Source organism: Salvelinus alpinus, chromosome 1 (genome assembly GCF_045679555.1).
Source record: "Salvelinus alpinus chromosome 1, SLU_Salpinus.1, whole genome shotgun sequence".
NCBI classification, from domain to species: Eukaryota; Metazoa; Chordata; class Actinopteri; order Salmoniformes; family Salmonidae; genus Salvelinus; species Salvelinus alpinus.
In genome coordinates, this window is record NC_092086.1 from 56221865 (window position 1) to 56248351 (window position 26487).

Below are 26487 nucleotides of genomic sequence, written 5' to 3' on the forward strand. Positions count from 1 at the left end.
TGAGGCATATCAAGAAGCTCATTAAACAGTATGATCATTACATAGGTGCACCTTGTGCTGGGGACAAGAAAAAGCCACTAAAATGTGCAATTTTGTCACATAACACAATGCCACAGATGTCTCAAGTTTTGAGGGAGCATGCAATTGGCATGGTGAATGTAGGAATGTCCACCAGAGCTGTTGCCAGATAATTGAATGTTCGTTTCTCTGCCATAAGCTGCCTCCAACGTCGTTTTAGAGAATTTAGCAGTACGTCCAACCGGCCTCACAACCGCAGACCACATGTTTGGCGTCGTGTGGGTGAGCGGTTTGCTGATATCAATGTTGTGAACAGAGTTCCCCATGTTGGTGGTCGGGTAAGGGTATGGGCAGGCATAAGCTACGGACGACAAACAAAAGTGCATTTTATCGATGGCAATTTTAATGCACAGAGATACCGTGACGAGATCCTGAAGCCCATTCTGTGGCCCATTTTTGTTTTTAGCAGATGTTATTGCAGGTGTAGCAAAATGCTTGTCTGCAAAGTTGCTTAGGAGCTAGAAGCAGAGCTTCCATGTCTGTCAGCGCCATCTTACTTTTTAAAATCTGTGACCAACAGATGCATATCTGTATTCCCAGTCATATTAAATCCATAAATTAGGGCCTAATTTATTTATTTCAAATGACTGATTTCTTTGTTGCTTATATATTTGTGTTCAGTATAATAACATGGGGCCATCTCAGATTCCATTTGGTGCCAAACCGTGATAACAACTATGGGTTTTTTCAAAAGCTGAATTATGGTAACCATTAGGTTGTTATCTTGAGAGGAGAAGACCGCAACTCGTCCCAAAAAAAACAGCTTAAGGGACGGCTCATGCAGAGCAATGGTAGCTAGAGCCTAAGTAGTCCAAAGATGTTCATAGGGGGCCACGTCGCTCAACACTACATTTCCCAACATGCATATCTGTACATCGGAGAGGCGATTTTGTTTGTGCGCGGGCAGATTTTTAAAAAGAAAATGGCGGATATTCATTCTGGAGAGCATTCGGAAAGGTTTGTATCTTTTTAGTTAACGTTACTGAAAGTTTGTCTGAAGTTCACTGCTTTGCTGTGAAGAATTGGCGTCCTATCTCAGGGGCTCGTATTGGGTTTTCCATTAAAGGAGTATGTTCCTAACGGTAACCTCCGACCTTACTGTCCGGCTTACGTTGGCTACTAATGTTGTTAGCTAGTAGCTAACACCTGCAATACGCAAATGTTAAAGTAGTCCTAGTGTTAGCCACGTTGATACACAGCTAACTAGCCATTTCAGCATAAACTGTGCTCAGTGGTTGTGTTGATCTTTCTCTCTTTTTCATTGATGTCATCAGTAGCAGCTGTGACAGCTCTGCTGAACACCAGAAGAAGGTAAGACACTCAACAGCTGATTGTGTTGTGGCCTAGGCAGATTTGGTTGCACATAAGGGCCAATATAATATACACTGCTCAACAAAATAAAGGGAACACTAAAATAACACATCCTAGATCTGAATGAATGAAATATTCTTATTAAATACTTTTTTCTTTACATAGTTGAATGTGCTGACAACAAAATCACACAAAAATTATCAATGGAAATCAAATGTATCAACCCATGGAGGTCTGGATTTGGAGTCACACTCAAAATTAAAGTGGAAAACCACACTACAGGCTGATCCAACTTTGATGTAATGTCCTTAAAACAAGTCAAAATGAGGCTCAGTAGTGTGTGTGGCCTCCACGTGCCTGTATGACCTCCCTACAACGCCTGGGCATGCTCCTGATGATGTGGCGGATGGTCTCCTGAGGCATCTCCTCCCAGACCTGGACTAAAGCATCCGCCAACTCCTGGACAGTCTGTGGTGCAACGTGGCGTTGGTGGATGGAGCGAGACATGATGTCCCAGATGTGCTCAATTGGATTCAGGTCTGGGGAACGGGCGGGCCAGTCCATAGCATCAATGCCTTCCTCTTGCAGGAACTGCTGACACACTCCAGCCACATGAGGTCTAGCATTGTCTTGCATTAGGAGGAACCCAGGGCCAACCGCACCAGCATATGGTATCACAAGGGGTCTGAGGATCTCATCTCGGTACCTAATGGCAGTCAGGCTACCTCTGGCGAGCCCATGGAGGGCTGTGCGGCCCTCCAAAGAAATGCCACCCCACACCATGACTGACCCACCACCAAACCGGTCATGCTGGAGGATGTTGCAGGCAGCAGAACGTTCTCCACGGGGTCTCCAGACTGTCACGTCTGTCACATGTGCTCAGTGTGAACCTGCTTTCATCTGTGAAGAGCACAGGGCGCCAGTGGCGAATTTGCCAATCTTGGTGTTCTCTGGCAAATGCCAAACGTCCTGCACGGTGTTGGGCTGTAAGCACAACCCCCACCTGTGGACGTCGGGCCCTCATACCACCCTAATGGAGTCTGTTTCTGACCGTTTGAGCAGACACATGCACATTTGTGGCCTGCTGGAGGTCATTTTGCAGGGCTCTGGCAGTGCTCCTCCTTGCACAAAGGCGGAGGTAGCGGTCCTGCTGCTGGGTTGTTGCCCTCCTACGGCCTCCTCCACGTCTCCTGATGTACTGGCCTGTCTCCTGGTAGCGCCTCCATGCTCTGGACACTACGCTGACAGACACAGCAAACCTTCTTGCCACAGCTCGCATTGATGTGCCATCCTGGATGAGCTGCACTACCTGAGCCACTTGTGTGGGTGGTAGACTCCGTCTCATGCTACCACTAGAGTGAAAGCACCACCAGCATTCAAAAGTGACCAAAACATCAGCCAGGAAGCATAGGAACTGAGAAGTGGTCTGTGGTCACCACCTGCAGAACCACTCCTTTATTGGGGGTGTCTTGCTAATTGCCTATAATTTCCACCTGTTGTCTTCCATTTGTACAACAGCATGTGAAATGTATTGTCAATCAGTGTTGCTTCCTAAGTGGACAGTTTTCACAGAAGTGTGATTGACTTGGAGTTACATTGTGTTGTTTAAGTGTTCCCTTTATTTTTTGGGGCAGTGTACATAATATAACCTTACTAAAATGATAGCTAGCTGATGAAGTTAGCATACCACTGACGATAACATAGGAATGATCTAAAATCCCACTCATTTTGTCTATTGATCAAGGTCCACCAAGAAGAAATCCCTCAGCAGGGACTTAAAAGAGTTTTCCCTGGGAGTCCAAGCCCAGCAGCTCCTCACCCCAAATCTCCCCGCAGTCACACTCCTGCCTCCACCACCACCAACACTCAGATGTCAGAAACAACAGAGGTACAGATGGAGCCAGCACAGGAGCTGTGTTCTGGAGGAGAGGGGCAGGGAAGAGACCCTGAGGGGGGTGTTCTAACAGAGGGTCGGTCGTTGAGCCCCAGCAGCACGCGAAGGAAATCCTGGAGGAGGTCGACCAGGGGCCGACGCTCTCTCCCGGCCCTCCCCAACACCTCCCAGAGTGAGACCCGAAACTTGTATTTTTCAATGTCAACAATATTGGTTTTGGTGTCTGGGATGGGTGACACTAGTCAGAGCGTCCAGTTGGATAGAGAGTATTGTTTACGTCTTCTTGAGCCGTAAAACATATACTCTTTCCGAGCTATGGATAGAGTCAACTACCTATCCCAGGTTGACCCTAAACAACAATGAATGGCAGTAAGGGAAGAAGGCACAATTGGGGCTTAGTGATTTACAAAATACTTTATGGTAACCTGTAAACACTAAGCTTCTGTCTAAATGCCTCTCATCCAGCTCTATGCAGGTCAATCAGCCAATCCCTACCCGAGGAGGAGAGGCTGGAGAAACTGATGGAGGCTTCTATGAGGGTATGTTTAAGTGATTACAATTCGCTAGGGTGTGTGTTTTTGAAGGTCAGGCTTTCAACATCTATGTGATCCTGGCTGACAATTGAACTCACTTTCTGGGTGTCCCATCTCTCTCCTCTTTGTCTCCAGCTGGCAGTTGAGAAGTTACAAGACTCACTGAGCACGACACCCAACGGCAGTTTAGAGTCACTTCAGACACAAGGTTGGTAGGATTCTTGTACGTCTATCAAAAAAGTAGTGGTTTTGGATTATAACATCTATAAAAAAAACATCCAATGTTCGGTGCTGTATTTTGAATGCAGCCAGCCGTTTTCTCCATCTCTTCATTAAAAGACTCAATCATGGACACTCTTACTGCCAGTTGTGACTAGAGGTCGACCGATTAATCGGAATGGACGATTTAATTAGGGCCGATTTCAAGTTTTCATAACAATCGGAAATCGGTATTTTTGGACACTGATTTGGCCGTATTTATTTATTTATTGTTATGATTATTATTTTTACACCTTTATTTAACTAGGCAAGTCAGTTAAAAACACATTCTTATTTTGAATGAAGGCCTAGGAACGGTGGGTTAACTGCCTTGTTCAGGGGCAGAACGACAGATTTTTACCTTGTCAGCTCGGGGATTCAATCTTGCAACCTTACGGTAAACTAGTCCAATGCTCTAACCACCTGGTTTACATTGCACTCCACGAGGAGCCTGCCTGTTACGCAAATGCAGTAAGAAGCCAAGGTAAGTTGTAGCTAGCATTAAACTTATCTTATAAAAAACAATCAATCATAATCACTAGTTAACTACACATGGTTGATATTACTAGTTTATCTAGCGTGTCCTGCGTTGCATATAATCGATGCGGTGCGCATTCGCGAAAAAGGACTGTCGTTGCTCCAACGTGTACCTAACCATAAAAATCAATGCCTTCCTTAAAATCAATACACAAGTATATATTTCAAAACCTGCATATTTAGGTAATATTGCCTGCTAACGTGAATTTCTTTGTCACTTCTCTTGCAACAGAGTCAGGGTATATGCAGCAGTTTGGGCCGCCTGGCTCGTTGCAAACTGTGTGAAGACTATTTCTTCATAACAAAGACAGCCAACTTCGCCAAACGGGGGATGATTTAACAAAAGCGCATTTGCGAAAAAAGCACAATCGTTGCACGACTGTACCTAACCATAAACATCAATGCCTTTCTTATTAAAATCAATACACAGAACTATATATTTTTAAACCTGCATATTTAGCTAAAAGAAATCCAGGTGAGCAGGCAATATTAACCAGGTGAAATTGTGTCACTTCTCTTGCGTTCATTGCACGCAGAGTCAGGGTATATGCAAGTTTGGGCTGCCTGGCTCGTTGCGAACTAATTTGCCAAACTTTTACGTAATTATGACATAACATTGAAGGTTGTGCAATGTAACAGGAATATTTAGACTTATGGATGCCACCCGTTAGATAAAATACAGAACGGTTCCGTATTTCACTGAAAGAATAAACGTTTTGTTTTCGAGATGATAGTTTCCGGATTCGACCAGGTTAATGACCTAAGGCTCGTATTTCTGTTATTATGTTATAATTAAGTCTATGATTTGATAGAGCAGTCTGACTGAGCGATGGTAGGCAGCAGCAGGCTCGTAAGCATTCATTCAAACAGCACTTTTGTGCGTTTTGCCAGCAGCATTGCGCCCATTATAACTTCAAGCGCTGTTTATGACTTCAGTCTACCTGTGGTAAATTCAATTGATTGGAGATGATTTGCAAAAGCACACACCTGTCTATAAGGTCCCACAGTTGACAGTGCACATCAGAGCAAAAAAACAAGCCATGAGGTCGAAGGAATTGTCTGTAGAGCTCCACAACAGGATTGTGTCGAGGCACAGATCTGGGGAAGGGCACCAAAAAAAATCTGCAGCATTGAAGGTCCCCAGGAACACAGGGGCCTCCATCATTCTTAGATGGAAGAAATTTGAAACCACCAAGACTCCCTAGAGCTGGCCGCCCGGCCAAACTGAGCAATTAGGGGAGAAGGGCCTTGGTCAGGGAGGTGACAAAGAACCTGATGGTCACTGACAGAGCTCTAGAGTACCTCTGTGGAGATGGGAGAACCTTCCAGAAGGACAACCATCTCTGCAGCACTTCAATAATCAGGCCTTTATGGTAGAGTGGCCAGACAGATGCCATTCCTCAGTAAACGGCACGACAGCCTGCTTGGAGTTTGTCAATAGGCACCTAAAGGACTCTCACACCATGAGAAACAAGATTCTTCTGTCTGATGAAACCAAGATTGAATTATTTGGCCTGAATGCCAAGCGTCACTTCTGGATTCCACCTGGCACCATCCCTACAGTGAAGCATGTTGGTGGCAGCATCATACTGTGGGAATGTTTTTCAGCGGCAGGGACTGGGAAACTAGTCAGGATCGAGGGAAAGACGAACGGAGAAAAGTACAGCGAGATCCTTGATGAAAACCTGCTCCAGAGTGCTCAGGACTTTAGACTGGGGTGAAGGTTCACCTTCCAACAGGACAACGACCCTAAGCACACTGCCAAGACAACGCAGGAGTGGCTTTGAAACAAGTCTCAATGTCCTTGAGTGGCCCAGGCAGAGCCTGGACTTGAACCCGATCGATCATCTCTGGGGAGACCTGAAAATAGCTGGACAGCAACGCTCCCCATCCAACCTGACAGAGCTTGAGTGGATCTGCAGAGAAGAATGGGAGAAACTCCCCAAATACAGGTGTGCCAAGCTTGTAGCGTCATACCCAAGAAGACTCTAGGCTGTAATTTTTGCCAAAGGTGCTTCAACAAAGTACTGAGTAAAGGGTCTGAATACTTATGCAAATGTGATACTTTGTTTTTTTATTTGCAAACACTTCTACTTGGGATGCACGATATATCGGAATCGGCCGAGATTAGCTAAAAATGCCAACGTCGGTATCGGCCCGATGTCTGTCTAGTTTATGTGCAAAACCGATGTCAAAGCTGACGTGCATACCTATATAACGTAGCTACATGACGTAATGACGCCACGTAAAATTTTGCGCTACACGTGCAACCCAGCATTCCTAACCTAGCCCACAATGTCTGCTGTGGGGATCGAGCAGTCAAAAGGTCGAGCAGTCATTTGAAAGAGTAAGAAAATTTCAGCAAGACAACTCAAGGCGAAATCTGTTAACGCCAAGATAATGGAATTAATAGTGTCACTGCTATTAGCTTCACAACATACAATGGAACGCTGTTTGGGTATTTGCGTGTCCAAAAAGACACATGTCAATTAACACTGTCAAAGCTGTACAAAAAAGTCTGCAAACACCAGCCACGAACAATGTGTTTACAATAACACGTTGGTAACACAGCATTATTTGTTGGACTGAAACTTCAGGCGTAGCTAGCTAGCACAAGTAGAACCAGTCTGAAAACATTGACCAGTAGAAACTGGTCCCCCAATCACGGCCGGATGTGATAGAGCCTGGATTCGAACCAGAGACTGTAGTGACGCCTCTTGCACTAAGATGCAATGCCTTAAACTGCTGCATGTGTGTGTTACTATTTAACTGTACTAGAATGCTTAAGGCCGCAATTTTTTTTTTTATATCGGTTTCTTTTTTGGGGGGGCAAGGAAAATATTGGGTATCGGCCAAAAATGTCATCGGTGCATCACTAATTTCGACAAACCTGTTTTTGTTCTGTCATTATGTATAGATTGGGGTATTGTGTATAGATTGATGTGGGGGGGGGGGTAAACTATTTAACCTATTTTAGAATAAGACTGTCATGTTTTTTAAATTTATTTATTTCACCTTTATTTAACCAGGTAGGCTAGTTGAGAACAAGTTCTCATTTGCAACTGCGACCTGGCCAAGATAAAGCATAGCAGTGTGAACAGACAACACAGAGTTACACATGGAGTAAACAATAAACAAGTCAATAACATGGTAGAAAAAAAAGAGAATCTATATACAATGTGTGCAAAAGGCATGAGGTAGGCAATAAATCGAATAATTACAATTTAGCAGATTAACACTGGAGTGATAAATCATCAGATGATCATGTGCAAGAAGAGATACTGGTGTGCAAAAGAGCAGAAAAGTAAATAAATAAAAGCAGTATGGGGGGTGAGGTAGGTAAATTGGGTGGGTAGTTTACAGATGGACTATGTACAGCTGCAGCGATCGGTTAGCTGCTCGGATAGCAAATTTTTAAAGTTGTTGAGGGAGATAAAAGTCTCCAACTTCAGAGATTTTTGCAATTCGTTCCAGTCGCAGGCAGCAGAGAACTGGAAGGAAAGGCGTCCAAATGAGGTTTTAGCTTTAGGGATGATCAGTGAGATACACCTGCTGGAGCGCGTGCTGCGGGTGGGTGTAGCCATCGTGACCAGTGAACTGAGATAAGGCGGCACTTTACCTAGCATAGCCTTGTAGATGACCTGGAGCCAGTGGGTCTGACGACGAACATGTAGCGAGGGCCAGCCGACTAGGGCATACAGGTCGCAGTGGTGGGTCGTATAAGGTGCTTTAGTAACAAAACGAATGGCACTGTGATAAACTGCATCCAGTTTGCTGAGTAGAGTGTTGGAAGCTATTTTGTAGATGACATCGCCGAAGTCGAGGATCGGTAGGATAGTCAGTTTTACTAGGGTAAGTTTGGCGGCGTGAGTGAAGGAGGCTTTGTTGCGGAATAGAAAGCCGATTCTTGATTTGATTTTGGATTGGAGATGTTTGATATGAGTCTGGAAGGAGAGTTTGCAGTCTAGCCAGACACCTAGGTACTTATAGATGTCCACATATTCTAGGTCGGAACCGTCCAGGGTGGTGATGCTAGTCGGGCGTGCGGGTGCAGGCAGCGAACGGTTGAAAAGCATGCATTTGGTTTTACTAGCGTTTAAGAGCAGTTGGAGGCCACGGAAGGAGTGTTGTATGGCATTGAAGCTCGTTTGGAGGTTAGATAGCACAGTGTCCAAGGAAGGGCCGGAAGTATATAGAATGGTGTCGTCTGCGTAGAGGTGGATCAGGGAATCGCCCGCAGCAAGAGCAACATCATTGATGTATACAGAGAAAAGAGTCGGCCCGAGAATTGAACCCTGTGGTACCCCCATAGAGACTGCCAGAGGACCGGACAACATGCCCTCCGATTTGACACACTGAACTCTGTCTGCAAAGTAGTTGGTGAACCAGGCAAGGCAGTCATTAGAAAAACCGAGGCTACTGAGTCTGCCGATAAGAATATGGTGATTGACAGAGTCGAAAGCCTTGGCCAGGTCGATGAAGACGGCTGCACAGTAATGTCTTTTATCGATGGCGGTTATGATATCGTTTAGTACCTTGAGCGTGGCTGAGGTGCACCCGTGACCGGCTCGGAAACCGGATTGCACAGCGGAGAAGGTACGGTGGGATTCGAGATGGTCAGTGATCTGTTTGTTGACTTGGCTTTCGAAGACCTTAGATAGGCAGGGCAGGATGGATATAGGTCTGTAACAGTTTGGGTCCAGGGTGTCTCCCCCTTTGAAGAGGGGGATGACCGCGGAAGCTTTCCAATCCTTGGGGATCTCAGATGATACGAAGGAGAGGTTGAACAGGCTGGTAATAGGGGGTGCGACAATGGCGGCGGACAGTTTCAGAAATAGGGGGTCCAGATTGTCAAGCCCAGCTGATTTGTATGGGTCCAGGTTTTCCAGCTCTTTCAGAACATCTGCTATCTGGATTTGGGTAAAGGAGAAGCTGGGGAGGCTTGGGCGAGTAGCAGCGGGGGGGGCGGGGCTGTTGGCCAAGGTTGGAGTCGCCAGGAGGAAGGCATGGCCAGCCATTGAGAAATGCTTGTTGAAGTCTTCGATTATCACGGATTTATCGGTGGTGACCGTGTTACCTAGCCTCAGTGCAGTGGGCAGCTGGGAGGAGGTGCTCTTGTTCTCCATGGACTTTACAGTATCCCAGAACTTTTTGGAGTTAGAGCTACAGGATGCGAATTTCTGCTTGAAAAAGCTGGCCTTTGCTTTCCTGACTGACTGCGTGTATTGGTTCCTGACTTCCCTGAACAGTTGCATATCGCGGGGGCTCTTCGATGCTATTGCAGTTCGCCACAGGATGTTTTTGTGCTGGTCGAGGGCAGTCAGGTCTGGAGTGAACCAAGGGCTATATCTGTTCTTGGTTCTGCATTTTTTGAACGGAGCATGCTTGTCTAATATGGTGAGGAAGTAACATTTAAAGAATGACCAGGCATCCTCAACTGACGGGATGAGGTCAATATCCTTCCAGGGTACCCGGGCCAGGTCGATTAGAAAGGCCTGCTCGCAGAAGTGTTTTAGGGAGCGTTTGACAGTGATGAGGGGTGGTCGTTTGACCGCGGACCCGTGGCGGATACAGGCAATGAGGCAGTGATCGCTGAGATCTTGATTGAAGACAGCAGAGGTGTATTTGGAGGGCAGGTTGGTCAGGATAATGTCTATTAGGGTGCCCATGTTTACGGATTTAGGGTTGTACCTGGTGGGTTCCTTGATGATTTGTGTGAGATTGAGGGCATCAAGCTTGGATTGTAGGACTGCCGGGGTGTTAAGCATATCCCAGTTTAGGTCACCTAACAGAACAAACTCTGAAGCTAGATGGGGAGCGATCAATTCACAGATGGTGTCCAGGGCACAGCTGGGAGCTGAGGGGGGTCGGTAGCAGGCGGCAACAGTGAGAGACTTATTTCTGGAGAGATTAATTTTTAAAATTAGACGTTCGAACTGTTTGGGCATAGACCTGGAAAGTATGACAGAACTTTGCAGGCTATCTCTGCAGTAGATTGCAACTCCTCCCCCTTTGGCAGTTCTATCTTGACGGAAAGTGTTATAGTTGGGTATGGAAATCTCAGAATTTTTGGTGGCCTTCCTAAGCCAGGATTCGGACACGGCAAGGACATCAGGATTGGCAGAGTGTGCTAAAGCGGTGAGTAAGGCAAACTTAGGGAGGAGGCTTCTGATGTTGACATGCATGAGGCCAAGGCTTTTTCGATCACAGAAGTCAACAAATGAGGGTGACTGGGGACATGCAGGGCCTGGGTTTACCTCCACATCACCCGAGGAACAGAGGAGTAGTAGGATGAGGGTGCGGCTAAAGGCTATCAAAACTGGTCGCCTAGAGCGTTGGGGACAAAGAATAAAAGGAGCAGATTTATGGGCGTGGTAGAATAGATTCTGGGCATAATGTGCAGACAGGGGTATGGTGGGGCGCGGGTACAGCGGAGGCAAGCCCAGGCACTGGGTGATGATAAGAGAGGTTGTATCTCTGGACATGCTGGTCTCAATGGGTGAGGTCACCGCATGTGTGGGGGGTGGGACAAAGGAGGTATCAGAGGTACGGAGAGTGGAACTACAGGGTCCATTGCAAACCAAAACAATGATAATGATAACTAGCCTGAACAACAGTATGCAAGGCATATTGATATTTGAGAGAGACATACAATAAGGCATAAAGTGATTGCAGGTCTTGATTGGGAAAGCTAGCTAAAACAACAGGTAAGATAACAGCAGCAATAACAGGGTGCTAGTCTAACACAGCAACAACAGGTAAAAATGGCGACGACTAGGCAGAGAGGGTCGGATTAACTACACACAGATCCTGAGTTAAAGCACAGAGCCGACAGATAAAACACAAATAAACAGAATGGAGTACCGTGAATTAATGGACAGTCAAGCATGCATCAGCTATGTAGCCAAGTGATCATAGTGTCCAGGGGGCAGCCGTAGATGGAGCAGGGAGGCCTCCACTAAGCTAGCACGCGGCGTTTAAAGTTAGTAGCCCGGGGGGTGGTCTGCTCAGACGGAGGGGGTCTGCTCAGACGTGGTCGTGTCGACAGAGAATCCAAGCCGGATGGCGAAAGAGAGGTTGTGAATTGTAGAATTGTGTTTGCTAGCTTCGTGGCAGTGGCGCTAGCTGCGCTAGCTGCAAGCTAGCTGTGAGGATCAGAAGTAGTGGCTCAGGGATTACGGCAGGAATCCGGCGTTGTTGTCGAGAGACAGTCCGATGCTGGTAAATTGGTGAGTAATATCCAGGCTAATAACAGGGCTGGTGTCTGTGCAGAAGGTAAAAGCTACTAGCAGCGGCAAAAAAATGGCTAAATTAGCTTGTAGCTGATTTAGACCAGTTGTGATGGATTGGCAGGGCTCTGTGTCGGCAAAAAATAAAAATAAAAATAAATATATATATATATATATATATATACAGTAATCCCTCGTTTATCGCGGGGGTTACGTTCCGAAAATGACCCGCGATAAGTGAAATCCGCGAAATAGAAAACTTTTTTTTTTTTTTACAATTAGCAACTATTACATGTATACAAATACAGTGACTCACGTGTAGGCCGTTTCGTCGACATTATGGGTTTAGGAGATGTTCGAAATTACAAGATAATTTGGCCAACTTAATGTAAATTTGCCAAGCTGTTTTATGTACGTACACATAACTGCACGAGACGACAAAATGATAGCACAATTCGTAGCATGTTTTGATACAAGAAGCGGGAGTGAGTTTTTAGCGAATCAGAATGCAGAGCACAATGCACCAAAAAAAAAAAAAAAATGCATTATGAAAATCCGCGAAATAGCGAATCCGCGATAAGTGAACCGCGAAGTGGCGAGGGATCACTGTATATAAAAAAAAATAAAAAATAAGGTCCAGTCCAATTGGCAAAAGAGGTATTGTAGCCCAAGAATTCGCTGGTAGACCTCTTCGGCTAGCCGGCAGATGGGCCTAGCTCGAGGCTAGCTCAAGGCTAACTGGTGCTTGCTTCGGGACAGAGGTGTTAGCCAGTAGTAGCCACTCGGTTGCAGCTAGCTAGCTGTGATGATACGGTGTAATTGTCCAGAGCTTGCGTCAGGAATCCGGTGATGTGGTAGAGAAAAAGCAGTCCTATATGCTCTGGGTTGATATCGCGCTTGCAGACTGGCAGGTATTGGCCCGGTATTGAAGCTGGCTGTGTCCGAGTTAAGGGCGAAGACCGCAGCAGTGGCTAACTGACTACTAGCTAGTAGCTAGTTATCTGGCTAGCTTCTGATTGGGGTTACGGTTCTAAAGTATAAAAAAAAATAGCAGGTCCGTACCACATTGGGTGAGGCGGAATGTAGGAATGTATATTCAGTTCCTAGATGGAAAGTGAAATTAAAATATATACGAAATGTATACGAAAAATACGAAGACTATTTACACGGGACAAGACAAGACAAAGACACGTCCGACTACTACGCCATCTTGGATTCCAACAATGTGGAAAAAGTCAAGGTCTGAATACTTTCCGAATGCACTGTAAGTGTTGTCTAATAGTGTTATCATTCATTACTACCTTTCTCTTGCCTGTCTCAGTGGAGGATGTACAGAAGGGGTGGTGTTGCCTGGCCAAAGACCTACGCAGTGAGCCACAGTGTCAACAACCTCCCACAAGCACAGCCAGGTAATGCTGTCTCTAGTCAATCTCATTTTGTTCACTGACCTAACGTCCTTAAGCATACATACTTACCTTTTTCCTGAGCAGTCTATTTTGCCCTTTCTATTCTATGCACAGACTTTTTCCTGATCCTTTAACATGAGAAATCGGGCCGGGACGATACGAGTATTGCAATACTTGTCAGTATCGTGGCAAGGAAACAAAACCCGAAGCAGATTTAACTTCTTTAGGAAAACAACCCTAATGTTGGAAACAAACAGCATCAGAGTTTCATGTATTTTTTCCCCCCAAGCAAAACACATTATTTTACATACAGCAGGTTTTTAAAGGACCAAAGAGTTTGGCCTGCTTCGGGTTTTCATTTTTGCCATGGAAAAAATTATTGCAATTCTGATATCGGCACAGCCCTAGAGAAAAAGGACTGTCATTCTTCTGTGTTGTCCTTTATTTCTAGTTCAGGCCTTTCTGTATTCATTGTCATCTGTTATGAATCCCTTTTGACGTCTCTTTCTCGCTAGTGACACTGCAATGCAGAACACCTTGGAGCAGACCAGGAAGGCTATACACAGGTAACTGATTCCCTGTGTGTGTGTGTGTGTGTGCACGCGTAATGAATAACAATTGTGATTGTGATTCAGGCTGCAGGCTGAGAGGGCATCTTGGGAGTCCCTGTTAGACAAGCATCGGAGTAAAGCTGAAGAATTGGCCAGGTGAGCACATTCACACACACAAATGACATGCACTCGTTCACTCTCGTTCTGCACTCGCCATGCTCCCAAGTTTTGGGTTGTCAATAAAGTGATTTGTCTTCTCGTGTGCCTGGTGCTCCAGGCCTGGTATTCATAGCTGACTTTGAAAAGGCCTTTGATAAAGTATGACTGGAGTTTTATAATATATAAATGCCTGGAATATTTGGAGAATCTCTTATAAAAATGGGTTAAAGTTATGTATAGTAACCCTATGTGTAGAATAGTAAATAATAGCTACTTCTCAGAAAGTTTTAAACTGTCAACAGGAGTAAAACAAGGTTGTCCACTATCGGCATATCTTCTTATTATTGCCATCGAAATGATAGCTGTTAATCAGATCCAACAATGATATTAAGGGGTTAGTAATCCAGGGCTTGAAAACAAAGGTGTCATTGTACGCTGATGAATCATGTTTTCTTTTAAATCCACAATTTGGATCCTTCCACAGCCTCATAAATTATCTAGATCCTCTTTCTAACCTCTTGATTACAACCAAATTATAAGTGTGCTATATTACGTATTGGATCATAAACAAATACGTCTTTTACTTCACCGTGTAGTTTACCAATAAAATGGTCTGACGGTTGATGTGGACATACTCGGTATACATATCCCAAAAGAGAGAAATGATCTCTCCAATAACTTTTAATAGAAAGTTAGCAAAAATAGATAAGATCTTGCAACCATGGGAAGGATAACACCTGTCTATTCCTGGAAAAATAACCCTGATTAACTCTAGTCATATCACAGTTTACCTATTTGCTTATGGTCTTGCCTACACCTAGCGACCTGTTTTTATTATTATTCTATGGGCAAAAATATATATATTTGATTTGGAACGGCAAGTCAGACATTTTAAAAGGGCCTATTTATATAATGAATATGAATTCGGAGGGCAGAAATGATTAAATATTAAAGCATTAGACCTCTCTCTAAAGGCGTCAGTCATACAAAGGTTATACATAAATCCGAACTGGTTCTCTAGCAAATTAGTAAGAATGTCTCACCCAATGTTCAAGAATGGCATTTTCCCCGTTACCTCACTTTTGGTTATTTGAAAAGGAAATTATCTCAAATATCGTTATTTATTAAAATGAGCCATAGAAAGTTGGTAAATTATATCATAAATAGGACTGGTGGAGTTATGTCACACATGCAGCTAGCAAAAATATATGGAAATGTCTGCTCTACCCAAAATTACAACCAACTAATTGCAGCGTTTCCATAGTCCCTGTGTCCAAGGAAGCGAAGGTAACCTACCTAAATGATTACCGCCCCGTGGCACTCACGTCGGTAGCCATGAAGTGCTTTGAAAGGCTGGTCATGGCTCACATTGCACACTATTGGCATTCTCTCAACCAGCTTCACGAGGTAGTCACCTGGAATGCATTTCAATTAACAGGTGTGCCTTAAGTTAATTTCTGTAATTTCTTTCCTCCTTAATGCGTTTCAGCCAATCAGTTGTGTTTTTTTTATTTTTTTTATACATTTTATCCCCTTTTCTCCCCAATTTTCATGGTATCCAATCGCTAGTAATTACTATCTTGTCTCATCGCTACAACTCCCGTACGGGCTTGGGAGAGACGAAGGTCGAAAGCCATGCGTCCTCCGAAGCACAACCCAACCAAGCCGCACTGCTTCTTAACACAGTGCGCCTCCAACACGGAAGCCAGCCGCACCAATGTGTCGGAGGAAACACTGTGCACCTGGCCCCCTCGGTTAGCGCGCACTGCGCCCGGCCCGCCACAGGAGTCGCTGGAGCGCGATGAGACTACTAAAGGACACCAATAAGAAAAGGAGACTTGCTTGGGCCAAGAAACACGCGCAATGGACATTAGACCGGTGGAAATCTGTCCTTTGGTCTGATTAGTCCAAATTCAAGATTTTTGGTTCCAACTGCCATGTCTTTGTGAGATGCAGAGTAGGTGAACGGATGATCTCTGCATGTGTGGTTCCCACCGTGAAGCATGGAGGAGGAGGTGTGATGGTGTGCGGGTGTTTTGCTGGTGACACTGTCAGTGATTTATTTAGAATTCAAGGAACACTTAAACAGCATGACTACCACAGCATTCTGCAGCGATATGCCATCCCATCTGGTTTGCGCTTAGTGGGACTATCATTTGTTTATCAACAGGACAATGACCCAACACACCTCTGGGCTGTGTAAGGGATATTTTGACCAAGAAGGAGAGTGATGGAGTGCTGCATCATATGATCTGGCCTTCACAATCCCCCAACTCAATCCAATTAAGATGGTTTGGGATGAGTTGGACCGCGGAGTGAAGGAAAAGCAGCCAACAAGTGCTCAGCATATTTGAGAACTCCTTCAAAACTGTTGGAAAAGCATTTAAGGCGAAGCTGGTTGAGAGAATGCCAAGAGTGTGCAAAGCTGTCATCAAGGCAAAGGGTGGCTACTTTGAAGAATCTCAAATATAAAATCAATTTTGATTTTACACTTTTTTTGGTTACTACATGATTTCATAGTTTTGTCTTGACTATTATTCTACAATGTAGAAAATAGTAAAAATATAGAAAAACCTTTGAGTAGGTGTGTCAACTTTTGACTGTTACAAAAAATATACGGGATTGTAAATGATGCAGACAATTACATTGATGGAAGCTATAGTCTATCTGCAATATTAAAGCTGATCTGCCCCCAATGTTTGTTCATTGTTCAGAATGGCATGATCACGATACAAGAGTTGGCTACAGCCCATTTTAGGGCCATGGTTTTTGGTTAGTGTAAATGTGTCGGTATATCTCCTTCTTTCCCTTTGCAGGCAAGTGGAGCAGTGCCAGGAGAAGGGGGTGACATTAGACCCTAGCTGCCTGGCCCAGTCCTCACAGAGCCAGCTCATCCAGAAGAAACCTGATTACCACAGCCTGCTCTGCAGACAGCAGCCCGTACTGTCCACTATGAACATGGTGGTAAGACGGACAAACTAGTATTATACCACTTGGGGACGGTTTCTTGGACACAGATTAGACCTAGTCCTAGACTAAGCTCATTGGAGAATCTGTTGAAATAGTTTTGCAGTCTGGTATTTGGCTTTTTGTGTCCAGGAAAAAGGCCTGTGGAGTTGATTTAAAATGTTCTATTGGGCAAATCTTATCTTCCATTTAAGTCAAATTTTCATTTAGTCATGCATTTATGTCAATAGGAGACTTCAGTCAAATTTAGAATTGTAGTGGAAGTTAGGATTCACCCCTCAGATGTTAGCTGCAGTGCACACATTGTAGCTCCAATGCAATATGTTTTTTTTGACAGCTAATGTGTCTGTGAACAGTGTTCGTACTTGCCTTCAGGGTAGAGCAATTTATTTTTCTCAATATTTATTACACCCTTGTGTGTGTGAATTAATCTAACATAAAACGTCCATTAATAGCCTGAGCTAGGGCTGGGCTGTATATTGTATTTGACTATATACTGGTATTGATGCACAGACCGGTTTGGGTCTTTTAGTTAACAGTATTTTAATGTTTGGTTTGTTTAAATGTTACTTCACTCATGTGTGTGTAATGTCTGTTTTTATAGTTTACTCCGTTTGCTACTCGAGTCTTCTCTCTCCTTCCACACACACCCAGCTCATTTTCACTCAAGGAGAGCAGCTTTTGCTCTACCACGAGTTACTAGCTAGCTAATACAGCCTGATACCAAATATTTTTACAAATAAACCAAGATGGACCACAGCCTGTCGTTTCCAATGAGAACAAATGAGTCGTAGTGGGCAGAGCCAACCACAAGGAAGCGAAATCCTATTGGTGCGTTCTAATATGCATCTGCATATTTCCGTTAGGGAACGCCTACTCTGAAGTGCGCATGTGCAATAACTCAATTCGCCTTTGCACTCCTAAACGCGATTTAAAAAAAATATATATATAAATTTTTTTTTTGCAAAGGGTAAAGTCTACAAAACTTAGTTCACTCTGTTCATAACAGATTATAGTGTTGGGAACAGAAAACTATTGAAATCAAATGTTTCATTAATGAGAGTGTTTGCGGAATGTCACCCAAAATCTATCCCGTTCCATCTTCTCCCATTGCCGGCCAGTGGGCTTCTTCTCACTACCATTGACATTTTATACGTCCGGTGAAATACCTGTCTCCTTGTTCTATCTGTGCTAATACCAGTGTGTTTGTACAACAGTATATTCTAAATCCAAGAGGAATAGGCAAGGCATTAATATTTTAGTTACATCAAGTAAGAGGACATGTAATGTAACATCTAATTAGCGTCCCCTGAGAAACGCTGACCAATATTTTGGTTCCTACCCTGTCACATGAACCCCTCGCTGTCATGTCAAACAATACTGTATTCAAAGTGCCCAGTCACTTTATTCAAAGTTTGATTGAACAATATAAAACAATTGATGATTTCACTCAGTCTCATCTGAACAGTTGTTGAGATGTGTCTGTTACTTGAAATCTGTGAAGCATTTATTTGGGCTGCAATTTCTGAGGCTGGTACCTCCTAATGAACTTATTGTCTGCAGCAGAGGTAACTCTGGGTCTTCCTTTCCTATGGCGGTCCTCATGAGAGCCAGTTTCATCATAGCGCTCGATGGTTTTTGCAACTTCGCTTGAAGAAACTTTCAAAGTTCTTAATTTTCCACATTGACTGACCTTAATGTCTTAAAGTAATGATGGACTGTCGGTTCTCTTTGCTTATTTGAGCTGTTCTTGCCCTTAATATGAACTTGGGCCTTTTACCAAAATAGGACCATCTTCTGAAATACCACCCCTACCTTGTCACAGCACAACTGATTGGCTCAAACGCATTTAGAAGGAAAGAAATTCCACAAATTTGCTTTCAACAAGACACACCTGTTAATTGAAATGCATTCCAGGTGACTACCTCATAAAGCTGGTAGAGAGAATGCCAAGAGTGTGCAAAGCTGTCAAGGCAAAGGGTGGCTACTTTGAAGAATCTCAAATATTTAACATATTTTGATTTGTTTAACACTATTTTTTGGTTACTACGTGATTCCATATGTGTTATTTCATAGTTTTGATGTCTTCACTATTATTCTACAAGGTAGAAAATAGTAAAAAAATAAACCTTTGAATGAGTAGGTGTGTCCAAACTTGACTGGTACTTTATATGTTGCCACGCTAGATGCATGCACCACTCATAAAGCATGTTTAGAAATGTTATTATTTAAAACATTTGAATACAATACAAAAATTATTTTGGTATGATATTTTGGCCATATTGCCAGTCCTAGCTCAAGCTTTTTTTTGCATCAACCTCGGAGCTGCCCTGGCTTTTGTTGGAGATAGGCGCATATCGAAGGCTGGCGTTTTTATTACTGTTCAAGTTGTGAATAGCTCACATCACCTTCTTAAAATGTGGTTTGCTAGCTCTACATGTAATAAAAAAAACATTATCTTTCTCCATAGATGGACACCCAGTGTAAGATGGTCAGGGAGCTGCTGTCCATACTTGAACAGTCTCAGCTACTGGTGAAGGAGACAAGCTGCAGATTGGGTAAGGAATATGTCTGTCTGGGTGGATGAATGGATATAGTGGTTCTCAGGGTTGTGTTCAGTAGGGCAGAATGTTTGCAAAACCTTATATTTTTTTGCCATTTAGGTAGTACCTTCATTCTGTTTCAAAATGTTTACTCCCAGCTGAACACTTTTCTTGACTTATTAAAGACCCCATGCTGTCTTTATTTTTAAATCATCACTATATGTCTAATAAATCACTTATTTAATGAAAAATCACTTATATTTGGATCATTTAATTTGCAGAGCCTTCTTTGGCTGTTGAAATGTTCAGTCTGTGTGGGCGTTAGGAAGCAAATTTCAATATAGTTGCTTGCAATCCTGAGAGAATGGTCTAGAGCCTACCAGGATGAAAAGTCATTGGTCTTTTATAAGCAGATCACCATGTGATGATGTCATGTGTGCCAAAAGTTCCATCCCACCTGAACGGGCTGAAATTTCAGGCATTTTCTTTCAAATAGCTCTTACAAAAAGTGCATTATCATAATTTAAAAAATGTCACTGTTATTTTGACCTCAGTGTGGAAATATTTATAAACAGGAAAATTTAACTGCACTGCCCCTTTAAAAAAAAAATGTGTTTAAGTAAATTCTATGTATTTGTTGTGATCATGTATTAATAAGTGTGTACTTCTATCTCCCCCCCCCCCCCCATCAGCGGCTGATGTGGGATTCCAGGAACTCTCCTCTGACCCAGTCAGGGATCTACTGGCAGGACCCGCACCCTCTGTATCAACCAACGCATCATCCTAGTACCTCTGTCTTAGGGTTGTCACAATACAGAATCACGGTACAACCATACTAGATTTTTCATGGCAAAAAAGAGAACTAAGCAGACTGAATTCTGGCTTTGTACAAGCAAGACAAAGCACACCTTTAATTGAAATGACTGTATTGTAGCCTTTCGTCTCGTCCAGGTTCACTCAATGAATGGCCAATAGGAGAAAGATCAGTCTGGCTTTTTCTCTGTGTTTTTGGTATTTATGTGTCTTAACTCTGTACCCATGGCTCCCTAAGTTAGCTGTTCTCTTTGGTGCCTTGTGTGGTTGTTTGTAAATAATAGTCTCTCTGGTATCTTTCTTCATGGGATGAATGTTGATTATTTCTGCTATAACTTTCTATCTATTCTAATTCTATTCCACCACTATACTTTGGCGTCCTTCCAAATGGCACCCTATTCCTTATATAGTGCACTAATTTGGTCAAAAGTATTACTCTATATAGGTTATAGGGTGCCATTTGGGACGGAGACCCCACTCTCCCTACAAAACGTATGCTGTTGGCCACCAGAGGGCGATCTCACCCTTTTATTTAAGTAGTTTATGAATATTCACCTATAGTAAAAGATGTAGAAAATATTCACCTGCAGTGGATGTCTTTTGGGGCTAATTTGTACGATACCAGCTTTCCTTTATTTACCTATACATTCTTGTAAAAAAAAAAGTGAATGATTTTTACATTAACAGCAATTATCTGAATTTGTCTTTTACTTTCTGACCATTGAATTGGTTGTTTTAAAACCAGGTCCCAATCGTTTTTGTTTTTAACCCTTCATAAACAAGGAAATGTGAAACATTATTGGTTTCAGTGTGTAACAAGGGGACGAATTCTCTTTACACACAACTTGCTAGTTCTTACAACACACCCTTGTATCTTATGTATTATCATTTACTCCCTGTCCCTTTCTTATCCTGTAATCTTTTCTGTTTTGGCCAGAGATTCGGTCCTCTTTTCTCTCCTCTGGCACTGCTGTCTTCCTCTGTCCCTTCTCCTGTCCATCAGGGAGGAAGCCCCTCCCCCACCTCACCGTGATTCCCTCCCTCTCCTTTCACCGGGTCACTGATGCAGAACGAAGGCCTGACATTATGCCAAGTGTTTCATAACCCCCCTTCTTCCTTTTTCAATATCATTCACTCACTATCACCTCTTAAGTCTTCTCTCACCATATTTCATGCTATATGGTTGTGCCTTGCCTCTTCCTTTTACCAGGAGAAACATGATGAACAATTGAATGTGGCCTTGACGTCGATGAGGAATAATTCCTTAGAGATAGAACTTTAACAGTCAATAGAGTTAAATTTGTATGAACAGTGTGATTTCTTTTTTAAGAAATTGTGTGAAAGGAATTAGACAGGCTCAAATTCTGACCAAATAGGAAAGGTGTCCTGCACCTACTGACTCAAATCACCATGATATTTGATCTTATTTATTGCTGTATTACAAACATATGTATTTTCTGTGGGCTGTTCTTGCACGGTGAGAATGAGAGGGAGGACAGAAGGAGAAAAGTGGGGTTGTGACCGTGAGCGCTGGAGAGTCATGGAGGGAGGGTGGTGCACGGCAAGGGATCGATTCTTATTTGGATGGAAATAAGGCTGGGTGCTTGTGGAATGAGAGAGAGAGGGCATCTCCTGCTTACAAATTGAAAGAAGTCAAGTCACATATTCAGGCACTGAAGAAACACATTGACAGAACAAACAGGATATAAAGAGGAAAATATAGTAGAGAACTAGATACAAAATATGGATTAGCTCATTAGTTATTGATCATGTATAGTTTCTTTAGATTTGACATCACTGCTTTACATTAGTCTTACAATATATAGTTTGCAAATGGACCAAAAATGTATTCAAATAAACTGGGTTGAACGTGAATGTTTTTTTGTGACACGTAACACGCCTGGTCCTACTTCTGATGTGTAAATGCCTGTAGGTGCTATAAAAAAAAATATCTCCCTGTTAGGCAAGGTCTTTATGAAATCTACCCCCTCTCCCTTCTCTAACTTCAGATTGATTAGGCGTAGACTGTGGAAGAGGGATGCACCGAGCGTCAGCAGAATCCATGGCCAGTTCTGTCCCGTGCACTCCCCTTCGTGGCGTGCACACCCATTATTCCAGCACAGCAGTCAGCCTTCTCTCCTCCATGTCTATTCAGTCTCCCAATTCATCTAGCGGAGCTGCTCTCTCATCTGAGTGATAAACTGCAGCAAAACCGTCCACGTTTGCAGAAGAAAATGGATGTTTGTATTCAATCTGTTATGTACATATTTCTCACACTAAAAGACATAAGATAGGATGTTTCATTCATTGGCTGTTTCTGAACACGTCCTGTTTAATAGTGGCCTATTTGATGGTGTGATTTGTTCCAATTTGACAGAACAAATTCTTAGACTAATTATAAGATACTTCAATATTGGTCCCAGTTACTGTATGAGTCAGTCAATGGGTGGAGCGTGGTGGTAATTCAATCGACTGACAGTTCAGGGTTGAGGTGATCTTGACAGTAAAGAAAACATACACTACTAATTACAATTGTGTCAGATTGACACTTAGTCAAGTCCAATAAGTACCCCCTTATTCAAACTCAACCCCTTGATCTGCCACCTGAAAACTTAGTGTACCACTGAGGTCAAGACCTCTTGACAGTATACTATTGTAGCAGAAGTGCTTCCGTGAAGTCTTTTCGCATAAAAAGTAACCATGCCTGTGACCTGAATGCCTAATTGCCAGCCTTCGCTCAGTGGGCTAACACTGATTAGGGTCATCTGCATGTCAGGGAAGGGAGCGAAACTGGTTCAATACAAAAGTCTAAAATAGCCGACTGAAGTTCTTCATGTGGCCCTGGATTAGTTTATATGAAACAGGAAAATATCTAAAAAATAAAATATCTAATCAAATACAATCTGACGCAGTAGCATCATGAATTGAATGCGCGATATTGTATGGTCACAGAGTTGGCTGTGGCTTCATGAGCAGCAGGGAGAAAACAGCAAAGGAAAACGCTAACCTTTATCGAGGAAAAAGATCTGAGAAAACACACTACTGCAGCCAAGAGTGTAATGGAATTCAACTTTCCGTGGCTGTCCGGTGGAAAAGAATGCCATAACTTTCAGCAAACATTTTTTTCCTCAAACGTGATTTTTTACGTGGGAGGAGAATGACTGTCCCAGCTGAGGACCCGTAAAAATATACTGGTTATCATTTTGTTGTTAGCTAACTATTTAGCATGCCAGCGTCGTTGCCTTTTAAACTAGCATAGCCCACTTGCTACATTTTGTTTGGAATAATTCAATCAGTTGCGATTCTATTTTATCACACATCAAGCTAGCTAGTTATGTTCTGAGCTTTAGCATTGTGGTCCTCGTTAACATTATTAGCCACTTTTAATTCAGTTAGCGTTATTTACTTGCGCCAGCATAGTTATCTAAATTAACCCACATTTTGCCTGTTATTTGCATAGCTAGTGTTATCAAATTATAGTAATTTAGTTATTTTCTTTGCCGATGCCATACGAGTTTGTTTTACGCACTTGAAGTATCTAGCTAACTGGCTACTTAGCGAGCTAATTTGGTAATTAGCTACACTAGCTAGCGCGAGCTGGTGTTCTGTGAACGATGCACACTGGTCCTGGCGCTGCCTTTTCCAGTCTGCGAAAACAATACTCTGTTTTGATAAGCCCCTTTGAACCACCGCAAGTTTGATTTATTGATGTATGCCTCTAGCTAGAAAGGTGTTTGGACATTTAGTTTTGTCTTAATTTTTTGCATTATTTTGAATGCATATTTTATTCGCCGGACAGAACGCTTTTCTTCTTGTTTTAGCGTGAGGCGCTGTCTGCCAGCTCCCTAGTTAGTGCATGTGTCCGTTGCTTTTTTCCCTGTATGTTTCTCAGGGCTACACAGCTAGCTTGCCAGTTGCTTAGCTAGCAGCATTTATTCGCTAGTTTACCGTGGTTATTGACGAGCAGCACAAACCGTTTATGAATGTGGAACTGCTTTGGAATTTAATTTTTTAGGTTAACTAGCTGGCTGTAATTAATTACTATCAGCCAGTGGCGTATGATTTGCGCTGGGGGTTTCATTGTTAGCTAGCTATCTGGCTAATTGTGTGAATTCGATTGTGAGGAAAGGACCTAGGTTATTTTGAAAGTAGCTATGGATGATCAGACGCGAATGCTGGCAGGTCTCGCCGGACTCGGCGGGTTATCACAAGGCGACGTTGGCGACCCTGACTCGGTTAGAAAACAGCTCGGTCAACCGCAACAAGACATTGGGGATATTCTACAACAGATCATGGCCATCACAGACGAAAGCCTGGACGAGGCGCAGGCCAGGTAAAAAAAAAACGTGCTGCGAAGATGAGACAAGATATGTTTTTGTTAATGCTGTCTTGTGTTCTGTTGCTCGCTTGTTGCCTGGTACATGCAGTACAATGATGGATATTTTTTTATGTGATGCACGCTGCTTTATTCAGTCACTTGTGGATTGTCAACAACAGAAGATTCCATTATCTGACAAATAATGTAATGGTGGGCTAACGTTACACGAAAAAAAGAATCAGGCTCCCCACACAGACGCACAGAATATTGCTGTATGCTATAGCCTAGCCCAGAGGTGCCAAACATACGGCCCACGGGCCGGATTCGGCCCGCGAGGGGGTCTAATCTTGCGGGTGGTTTAAGTAAAGTCATCTATATTTTTGTGTGGAGGAAAACTAAGTCAAAATACTTTAAAATTACTAAAACAAAGTCTTTACTGTGTAGAAATGATAATGGACCTACATTCATACAGTTTCTTGACTGTGTCCAGCTCGCAAAAAAATGAAAGCTAAACAGCCAGGGAGCATCAAATCAAAAAAATGTTGTTTTTTTCAAATTTGGAAGGAAAGGAAATATTACACATTTTCAGTGCAGCTCTCCGGATGGACTTCATTGAAAACAGAATGCGGCCGCATGGCAAAATGAGTTTGACACCCCTGGCTTAGCCCGTTATTGACGCAAACCACCATTAACGCCTAGTGACAATAGTATCTTCTGGCAGGGGGAGTTGTGTTAAGAGACCCACCGTTTATGCTAAACATTAACATGCATCGTTTGTGGTACAGGTTTGAAAACATAATGAACGTATCATTCATATCAGCGAGAAATAATTTTCAAAAAACAAGATTCAATTACTACACACCTTTTTATAGGGCTTTAGGGTTCCCACATGGCCATATTTCCATGTTAAAGCGCTTGTTTTACAGAAGACAGTCGACTACCTGTGCCAATTGGATATCAGCGTCTCGAAACACCTGTGTGTAAACGGAAAACTGACCCCGCACAAAATTGTTGTTACTGAAACATACTGTCTGCTGCAACTGTGTTAAAACCGGTTAAAGCAGTGTGCAGTCAGTGTATGTTTTGCATTTGTGAAATTATTTGCATATTTAAGAGGGCTTTATGTTTCTAGAACTATACCGCAATTGAGAATCTATTCACGTTTAGATGGAGTATTTGGCTGTGTTGGCTGGCAGAGCCAATTCGCCTCTAAACAGAATATGTAAGGTCTTTGGACTATAAGGACTAATGTTAGGCTCCTTTAGTCTATTATTGGGCTAGCCATAGCCCTGTGTTTTACAGCTCAAGATTAGAACATCTCTCATTGTGTTGTGGTTTTCAGACATAGTGGCATCTGTGTCTGAATTCATATTTTGATGTACACTTATGCAAATAGCCCATCTGATTAGTTCCTAGGCAGATCTATGATGCCTTGTCGGTTCACCTCGATCTCTTGAACAGTGGGCACAACTACATGAAAACTGAAGTTTTCTCCAACAAGCTTTTGGCTGTTATCAAATGCCCATACCATGCGACACTAGTGAATGTAATACAAATACATTTGCAGTATGCACTTGTAAAAACACATTTCAACTTGTTTAAATACTAACCCTTTGCACCGGAGTTAATCTCGGGACATTGTACTGTCCCCTATTACTAAACCTACCTTCAAGTGATGATAGTGTGTCAGACCACCATCTTTTTAATACAAAGTGGATGAACATTATGAAATGTCACTGTTTTCCTCTTTCATATACATTAGCATTAATTTAGTGGGGGAAAAATAAGTCTACGTCACTGTGAATGCATGCCACCTCAATCAAACCATTGCTAGATAAATTGTGTGTTAGTGCTACCCGGGATCCCATAACCCTTACCTAACCTTAACTC

The 26487-nt window shown here is 43.0% G+C and overlaps 2 protein-coding genes across 7 annotated transcripts in view; both read left to right on the forward strand.

Annotated features, from left to right (window-relative positions):
* Positions 1 to 881: 881 nt before the first annotated feature.
* Positions 882 to 22573, forward strand: LOC139581227 (kinetochore-associated protein DSN1 homolog). Of its 4 annotated transcripts, none has more exons than XM_071410755.1 (12): positions 882 to 1035; positions 1353 to 1389; positions 3134 to 3455; positions 3749 to 3822; positions 3952 to 4024; positions 13162 to 13249; positions 13762 to 13812; positions 13882 to 13953; positions 16773 to 16920; positions 19394 to 19481; positions 20159 to 20290; positions 22289 to 22573. In XM_071410755.1, the coding sequence occupies exons 1-11, from the start codon at positions 896 to 898 to the stop codon at positions 20251 to 20253; spliced, it is 1188 nt and encodes a 395-aa protein (XP_071266856.1). In that variant the 5' UTR covers positions 882 to 895; the 3' UTR covers positions 20254 to 20290; positions 22289 to 22573. The 4 variants fall into 4 exon arrangements, with proteins under 4 accessions (XP_071266856.1, XP_071266866.1, XP_071266887.1 ...); XM_071410786.1 differs by having other exon boundaries at positions 976 to 1035; positions 1356 to 1389; XM_071410765.1 differs by lacking the exon at positions 22289 to 22573 and having other exon boundaries at positions 957 to 1035; positions 20159 to 22154.
* Positions 22574 to 22667: 94 nt separating this feature from the next.
* LOC139581246 (pre-B-cell leukemia transcription factor 1-like) overlaps positions 22668 to 26487 on the forward strand; it is a 46457-nt gene continuing 42637 nt past the window's right edge. For all 3 annotated transcript variants that reach the window (XM_071410810.1, XM_071410817.1, XM_071410825.1), the window contains exon 1: positions 22668 to 24612. In XM_071410810.1, the coding sequence (XP_071266911.1) occupies positions 24434 to 24612 (179 nt within the window). In that variant the 5' untranslated portion in view covers positions 22668 to 24433. The remainder of the gene's footprint in view (positions 24613 to 26487) is intronic.